Source organism: Triturus cristatus, chromosome 9 (genome assembly GCF_964204655.1).
Source record: "Triturus cristatus chromosome 9, aTriCri1.1, whole genome shotgun sequence".
NCBI classification, from domain to species: domain Eukaryota; kingdom Metazoa; phylum Chordata; class Amphibia; order Caudata; family Salamandridae; genus Triturus; species Triturus cristatus.
The window spans coordinates 48,682,667-48,691,881 of record NC_140592.1 but is presented as its reverse complement, the minus strand read 5'-3'; the positions used below and the strand labels follow the sequence as shown (position 1 = coordinate 48,691,881).

Sequence of the window (9,215 nt, the reverse complement as noted above, 5' to 3'; positions counted from 1 at the left end):
ATAGTACAATAATGGAACTGTTAGGCAAGTGCGACACAAGTCCAAAATGTGATTTATGAAGCCACGTAAGGCCACCTTGCGTGGCCCTAAGTGGCTTCATAAATCTGGAGTAAAGGAACACAGTGCAAATCGCTGCGTTGCATTACTCTGCCCTGGGAAGGCATTCCATAGGCGTTGCGTGAGTGTTCCCGCACAGCTCCCATGGTTATTGCTGTATTCCCAGATTTACCAAAAGTGGTAGACCTGGGAATGCACCAAAAGATACGCCTTCCCAGGGGAGGCTTAATGGGATAAATATTTTTATTTCTCCTCGTTACTTCCTCTTTCTATGTGTGCTGCATTCTGCAACGCACATAGAAAAAAGAATACTCCTCTCAAAATTGTTTTTGTGCAGGTAAGGAACCCCTTCCTGCACAAAAATAATCCTGCATGGAACACAAGCACCCTTCCACCATGGTATAAGTGTGCTTGCGTTGGCGCTAGGCTGCCAAAATGGCGCCAACACCGGGATAAAGGCAGGAATGCGCTGTATTCTTTTAAATTCTGCGTGTTCCTGCCCTTTCCTAGTCATGCAGCGCAGCACAGCAAGGTGGCTTTCTGTGCTGCGTGACATTCCCGTAAATATGCCCCTTTATATTTATATATTTCATGTCACAGACCTGTATGCTCTTGTTGCCGGTTCTGAGGTTGCATTTTGTGGCCTGAACAATATTAAAAAAAGACTCAAAGACATGTTGATGTGTTTTTAGCAGGGCTTTATTAAAACTGTTTTATGACAATCACATTGTAATGTGTTGATTTATAAAATATACATTTCATTACAGTTATTGATGATTTTTTGACAAATACAATAGTTCTACTTTATATATTCTGCCCCTCTTGATGGAGCCAATAGGCCTGCTTTTTATATTTTGGTGTTCTGACCGTTTCACAAAGTCTGTAAGGCGTTCTTACTTTAAATAGCACCCTTTCGTTTGTTTCATCACATAGTCAGCCTTGCATGCCCAACCTGTGTATGTGCTTTATTCATTCTCATCTTTCCGAAGTTGATGAACACTGCTCAGTAATTGTAATACATAATACATGTTAGTGAGGTGTCCAGGAGCAATTGAGTTTTAGAATGTGCCCTATAATAATGGGCAACAGCATTATAAGTAACATAAAAGGGAACTAAAACCAGCACCCTCCCTTTTATGGTTCAAACAGTGTTTCTTGCCTACCTTTGGAAGGTGTTTTGTGAGCTTTGCTAATGTTTAGGAAGGTTTGTGGTAAGTGAATGATGATGAATTCTGCTAGCACCAGCACAATAGCTCAATGTAAGGAGATTCTTGTTCTCCTCTCCTGACCCCCTGTAATTGACAGGTTAGTGGGACTCTAGAATTGTCTAACTTGATACACCGTTTGTTGCTTCAGCTGGGACAAACATTTCATTAAAACAAATCATATAAAATGAGAATTTTATTCAACTCAAACTCTTCAAAAAAAGTAAAGATTCCAAGTCACTGCTAAGGGCTCACATATACTTCCCCCTGAAGTGGTATCTAGACTCTTGTAGACATGAGCATGAACCACCCAAATTACAAAAGTGGCAGAATTAACCTTACAAACGCTTTTATGGGGGATAACATGACAAGCTTGATCCCCTGACCCACCAAAATCTCATCATCAGCTGTCTGATGGTGAGAGGCTAGGGTGAGGGCAGTGAGCAGTAAATACAGAAAGTAAATAGAGCGTAATCTGTCGACCCTCATGCAATTACTGCTGGAATCCAGGGGCCAAGAATGAATTGGAAATTAAATCAGGGGACCCCCTGCTGAATCACTATTGGAATCAGGGGACCCCGGCCTAAGCAAGTTGGGTGACTTGAATTGCAAAACAGTACGTAAAAATACGGGAACAAACATTTAGAGAACAAATACCCAAATGATGAATTTGTAAAATAATTCTCAAACAAATTTAAAAAAAAGCAACATTTTACTGGGAAGGTTGGAGCATTTCTAAATTCAAAGGAGAACACCCATTGTCCATAGAGTATTCTGCTTGATGCTCTTGTCCTGATCCCATGAATTCATTCTGAGGATACCAAGGTAATTTTTAGTCCCCAAATTCAAACTTTCTTCATATTTACAGAATGTTTTAACATTTTCAATCTTTTATTTTGCTTCTTTGTTTATATACAATTAACTAATCTGATAATACTATTTAATTTTCTAAGCAGTTGTGGACCCCCTGAGCAGGCATTGCAGACCCCTAGGTGACCCCGGACCACTGGTTAAGTACTGCTGCTCTAGGGTACTGTTATTTCCTCTCTTGACACAGTCTTGGTGACCCCCGAGACCAGGCGTAGGCAAGGGGTAGCAATAAGCAAGTGAAACAGAGCAGCCGCTACCCATTCCTATCACTAACTTATGTCTACACTTCTTTCATCTAATTGTGGTAAGATAGCACCGAGTGCCCAGTAACTACCCTAAGAGTGTATGGATGGCTGCAATTGTCAATCTCTTGAATCAAAACGTTGAAATAAGCAATTCCTGGACATTAATGAATGAGTAAGGAAGTTAGAATGCAAAGTAGAAGACTCTGTCCTGCCAAGTCCAGTGTAGCATGTTGATATCCGAAACCCGCATGAATAGACCCTGGAAGATGCCGGGCCGGGCTGGCCTACAGCACAGCTTGTAAGGAAGTCACATCTTGTCCCTTGACCTCATTGTATCCGCTGGTTATAGCCTTGTCTGGAGCTGATTCTGAAAAACATTTTTAAGTGACCGCTTTAAAAGTTTCCTTTCATAAAAAACACTTCCACATTTCATGCTTTCAAATTTGTTTTTGCCTCCAAGAGTTCTTGAATAGCTATGGCTTGCTGCAAAAGAAGGTTTATGCTCAAAATGGAGATATCCTCTCCAGCCAGTAAGACCGAAGAACTTACATTTTTGTTGGCCAGTTACATGGCACATTTATCCGGCCTTAGCTTAAATGCTTATGCAATGCACAGTAAATATTGTTTTACAGTTTTGCCTCTTGTTCCAAAACTCTTCTCAGCCATAAAACCAAATAAAACACACCTGTCTATTTTCATTAAAAAGTTTTTCCATTTTATTGTAAACATTTGCCAAATTTTATTTGAAGTGTTTGCCTAGTTTACTGTAAATGTTTATCCATTTCACGTTAAATGTTTGTCCAGCTATATTTTAAATCTTTTCCAAGTTTACTTTAAATGTTTGCCTAGCATTATCTTACGTTTGTTCAGTTCACTTAAAATCTTTATCTTTTTCATATTAAATATTTGTCCAACTGTATTTATGCATGTCACGTTAAATGTTTGCTCTGTCAATTTTTAATTCTTTATCCAGTTTTAATTATATGATATGCTTCCTTCTTTCGTAAACTTTTGTCTAATTCTAATTGTGATCCAAGTTGTTTAAAATATGTTTGTATGGTGTCCTTCTATGTATACGTGTAAAGATTTACATTAAATGTTACCTCATACTGGTTTAACATCTCATCACTCTTGTTTTCCAGCTACATCTTGCGTAAATTATTTTTATTAGTAGTCACACAAACTAATAAACAGATCAACTTTGATTAGCACAACAATAACAACTCTCAGGAAATATTGTCACTGTCAATGCTAACCCCAACATATTTTTCCCAGACTGGTTGACAACTATTACTGCCACTGCTCCCTACGTAGCAGCAGGAAGCGAAGTAGGGAGACGAGAGGGAGGAAAGACGAATGAAGACTAAGTTAAAGAAGCACCAAGTATCTGAATTTTTAAACCAACTTATCACTTGGTGATCAACCTAGGTCTAGAAGGACCGGATCCGTGCCAGATTTTCATGATATCCATGTAAGATAAATTTACATGTAGTAAATTTAAATTGAACTTATTTACAGAGTTATTATCGTGAAAACTGAGCACGGTTCCTGATGCCATGATCTATCTTGGGTATGCCTGGCATAAACCGTGAACTGCCTCGGTGCCCGTGAAACTGGCAGAGCAGATGCCCATAACACCAACCACTCAGCTGGCAATGTGACAGAATCTCAACACCATAGTTCTTGTATCTAAGGTACCTATATTACATTTTTGTTTAATGTCTACTGGGAAGGAATACACATGCTCAAATTGCATAAAAATAAAGTTCTTCCCTTTTTGCTGGACCTTGAGTTGAATATTTAAATGGTCATTAAATTGCTTATTGGTGATGTACTTGGCATTTGTAGCCTGCCCAAGGAAATCTGTCTGCATGATATGGATGTATTACTGGAATAGTTCCGTAATAATAATTTACCCCATATAGAACGCCTTCTCTGTCCATGTGTGATGCCTAAATATATATAAAAAAATACTGGTTTCTAGAAAATAAGTTTACCAAGGCACTTACTTTGGCCATCTGCCTTATTCTGCATTCTTTCGTTTTTGAGATGTGGGTGACAGCATCATGTACGGAGGCAAAGAGCTGGGCTTTCGTGATGGAGGGGCAGAAGAAGTTTCCATTCTCCATTTGTTGAATTACGTATGCTGCATATTGAGAGAGAGAGAGAAGCTTGCTGTTACTGTTCAACTTAAAATCTGCTAGAATCACCAGTCTGCATTTGTTTAAAGATAGAGGGCCTTATTTATGCGAAAAGTTGCATCACAGTGTGAAAGCAGCGATGCAACACTTCTCAGTGCATCCTCCTTGTGACATGATTGATGCAGCATAGTTACTGTATGACGCATCATGTCGCAAGGAATGACAGATACGTCAGTAGTGGCGAATTGCTAGGGTGTGTCTGAAAACAGACACAACTCAGGCAATGTGTCCTTTCACATGGGGCAAGCCCCATGTGAAAGGGCCTGCATCACCCTTATTCCTACCATGAGGCAGGCGTAATGTTTTGATGCATTGGTGTCCTAGAAGTGACGCAGTAAAATCTTATAGATTTCACTGCGACACTCCTACGACACTTTCTGGCGGGGGAACGCCCACCCTGCATACATTATACCTGACGCAGGTATAAGTAGTGCATGGGTTTACGAAGTGACGCATCTGCCTAGATGCGTCACTCCGTAAATATGGCGCAACATGGTGCATTATTTACGCCGCCGCTGTGTCACACAAAGTGACACAACGGCGGCACAAATGTGACTCAGGGGATCATAAATAAGGCCCAGAAGCCACACACAAGACAGTCACTACTCAATTATAAATGTTACCGTCCAATATACACCTGACATTTCTCATATGGTATACACTGGAAGAATGTGATTCATGTTTTTTATATCCTGCCTTTTACCCAGAGATTTAATCCCAGGACTGGCATGATATCTGCAGCGCCGCTAAACTTTACAATGCTTATGTGTACAGTTTTTTTTAATAGTACAAACTAAAAACCTAATTGTTTTTAGGCAGCCACAAGAGACCTGAAGTTGGGTCATAAAAGGACAACAAGTCTAGATCAGTAGTAAGTACTCAATACAACATATTACACTGCGAGTGCAATACATGAATTACATTACATGGGATAAAAATACCTTTGTAGGCAATACCGTATAAAAACAATCTACTGCAAATATTTTAATTGTTAACTACTACAATGACATGCTGACCAATCACAATGCATTTTGGTAACCCCTAATATCTCAGAAATGCAAAATGTCTGTCCCTTTCACTACCCTAACCCCAAATGTAACTGTTTATCCTGCCATAGTAATAACTCTCCCTCTAAACCTACACTTAAACCTCATTCTTTTATTATGTTTAAAACACCTTATTAGATATATTAGATATAATAATAAACAAGAACAAGGCTCCAATGTGTATTACCAGGCAAAGGTAACCACAAATGGTAATAACTTAAACACAAGAAGGCAGTCTATAATACTTTCCTCCACAACCTAAACACTAAATAACATTTTTTTAAACTTAAAGATTTAGAAATGAATAATGAAAATAGCATTTAAGTATTTTTATATGAAAGAGAAAATCGGTAGGGAGGGAATAAAAGTGTTCAAAATTAAAGTGAACCACAGTAAAAATGAATGACAAATTAAATATTCAATAAATTAATCAAATTAAAAATCTGAAAAGTAACAAATCATTCATGGAATTCCAACATCTACGGAAATATGAATGATTTGTAAACAAACAACATGAGAATAAAACTTTAAGAGTAATGATGATTCCTGATCAAGATGACTTGGGAACATTTTGATATTTACTCATGTTACTAATAATGCCCATATTATATTTTTTGGGTACTAACAACAAACATTATGGGGGACTTATTTATAAATAATTCAACTGCTAAATCTAAGGAGGAAGAATGTGCTATGTCAAGGCTGTGATTACAATATATACTGTTCTACCATGCTATGTATGATAAATTGTAAGAGTAAAAGGGAATGTAATTTGCTGAAAATGGATGGATAACTAAAGTGCAAATTTACCCATCATTGCTAAACCTGGCCAGTACTGTAAAAAACAATAAATAATGGTATTTAGAAACTATAAATAAACATTTTTGCAAACATTTTATTAATGTGAAAGTAAGAATTTTGAAAAGGAGAATAGAAATACTATGTATTATAGTATCTTCAGAGAAGAAGCATTTCCTTCACCTACAGCTATTACCTATTTTAAATTTATGCAGAACATTATGGGCCCCATTACAATGGCGGGGGGACTTTGTCCGCCCGCCACCGTATCGGAAAACGTGACCGACTGCCAGAGGTGCGGCGGTCCCCCGAGGCCAATTAGGATGCGACCGCCACCCTGGCGGTCACATCCAGCATCTTTATCATTGCGGCGGGCGGTGCTGTATGCAGCACCCGCCGCAATGTTAAAGTGGCATGTTGTGCATTCCCATGCACAACGTGACAGGCACCGCGCGGTGCCTGCCACCTTGTGTGTGGCAATGAAGGGGGTACCTGTACCCCCCCAAGTGCAGCCACCACCCCCACCCCCCGGGGGCCTGCAACGTGCCCCAAAACTAATTTACTGTATGCCTTTCCATGGCGGAGTCTCCGTCATGGAAAGGCATACCCACCGCCAGCATCATAATATGGATTGCGGTGCCTGCAAGGCACCGCCACCATATTGTGGGCCTTTTCCGCCCGGCCGGCAATCGTGCGGATTGCCAACCGGCGGAAAAGCGGCGTTACCCCCCGCCATGGTAATATGGCGGGGTAAATGTAGTTGTGATGGTGGGCGGATCGCCACCGCCGGCCGGGCCGTGGCGATCCACCCGCCATCATAATAGGCCCCTTGGTGTCAATAATTATCTATTGTGTAGGAAAATGGATCTGCTTTTATGGTTAGCCCTTTTTTGCATGGTGCTATGCTGTTTCTGACTAGTCTGACTGGGATCCTGCTAATCAGGACCCCAGTCTCTGTGCTTTCCCCTTAAATTGACTATAGTGAGTATTTAGGTAAATCCCGGATTGGCTACTGGTGTACCCTTTATAAGTCCCTAGTAGATGGTACTGAGGTACCCAGGGCAAAGGTGCACCAAGGGTCTCCCATGGGCTGCAACATGTATTATGTCACACACGAGAGACCACTCAAACGGTGACTACAGGCCTGGCATTGCAGCCTGTGTAAGCTGGTGCTAGCACCACTTACAACAGTTATACATTTCTTAGATCTGAGGTCACTGCACTTAAAACCTATAAGTCACCCCAAAGGCAGGCCTTTCAATCCTGAAGGCAGGGTGCTGGTTATAAGTGAGAAGGTGCCCCTGCATTAGCAGACCACCCCTACGACCTTCGGAGTCCATTCTCCCGGGTTGTAAGTGCATCAGCCATTACGCTACATAGAGTGACCATGCGTCATTACGCGATGACCATCTGTAAACTGGCTGGAACGAACCCTGTAGTGTTGGGTATCAAACAAGTTGGAATAATACCTCCCATACCATAAATGGTGTGGGAGGTATGATTCTATGCACTGTAAAGCTCTACAGGGAGGCCCTCAGTGCTCCTGGTACCAGTCTTCTAGACCCGAACAGCACAACATGGCTGCTGCCGACCAGAGACACGATTCTGCCCTCCTGTTGCTGAGCCAAGCTCGAGGAGGAAGGCAGGACAATAGGTTTCCTGTCACAGGGAGGTGTGACCACCTCCCAGACAGGGTTTAGTGTACTGGGGCAGGGTGGAAGCACTTGCCAGTGCAACTCAGTCTGCTTTTGGGGCACATTTGGTGCCCTCCTTGCATAGTCCAGTTCAAACCAGCTCAGGTTGAATGTATGACGTTACAACGCATACATTTACAATGCATGCCTTTACAACGCAGTTTTTACACCGCAACATCCTTTACAACGCATTTTTTTACATCGCATGCCATTACATCGCATTTTCAGAAACTACCTTTACAACGCATTCCATTACATCGTCTCCAGTGAGTGCAACAGTAGGGCAAGTGTTGGATAGTGTAGGGGTAAAAATCACTATTCTAACTCCAGTGAATGCAACAGTAGGGTAAGTGTTGGATAGTGTAGGGGGAAAAATTACTATTCTAACTCCAGTGAGTGCAACAGTAGGGTAAGTGTTGGATAGTGTAAGGGTACTATGCGTTGTAATGGTATGCATTGTAATGACTTGTGATGTAATTCCTGCGTTGTAGTGACATGCATTGTAATGACATGCGTTGTAGTGACATGCTATGTAATGGCTGCGTTGTAATGACATGCGATGTAAAGGATGTTGCGATGTAATGACTGCTATGTAAAGGTAGTGCGATGTAATGACTACGTTGTAAAGGTTGGTTCCCACCCTGAATCATCCTAACCCTTTCCTTAGGGTACTTAAGGGCTTACCTGTGAGTGGGTCCCTAGCTTCGTCGTGGGACAAGATTCATATCAAGACACTACTTTATCTTCGACCGTCTGGGCACTCTGGACTTCACTGGACTTCGCTCTCGGTATCAAGACTGCAACTGGAAAGACTCCTGCTGCTCCTGGTCTCATCACCTTGCTCGTCTGCTGCAACGTCTGTGCCTGTGCTCCATACAGGAACCTTCCAAAACCTGTGGGCGTCCAAGACATCTGAAGGAATCTCCTTTGGAGTGAAGAAGTCACCTCCCTGCATCTGCAGGCACCGCAATGAAACTGACCGGTCTGCTGTTCCTGTGCTGCCACGAACACCGAAGGCTCAGCAACACAGGTGGTGGTTCTTCACTGCCCTGTCCTCTCAAGTTTGAGGCCAGTATTCCTTGTCGGAGCCACAGGAACA

The 9,215-nt window shown here is 41.6% G+C and overlaps 1 protein-coding gene across 1 annotated transcript in view; it reads right to left on the bottom strand.

Moving 5' to 3' along the window:
- Positions 1 to 747: 747 nt before the first annotated feature.
- The window catches only part of LOC146797360 (solute carrier family 26 member 6-like), a 187,101-nt gene continuing 178,633 nt past the window's right edge, over positions 748 to 9,215 (bottom strand). The window contains exons 18-19 of the mRNA XM_085624366.1: positions 4,387 to 4,523; positions 748 to 2,744 (exon numbers count right to left, since the gene is read on the bottom strand). Of these exons, the coding sequence (XP_085480492.1) occupies positions 2,721 to 2,744; positions 4,387 to 4,523 (161 nt within the window). The 3' untranslated portion in view covers positions 748 to 2,720. The remainder of the gene's footprint in view (positions 2,745 to 4,386; positions 4,524 to 9,215) is intronic.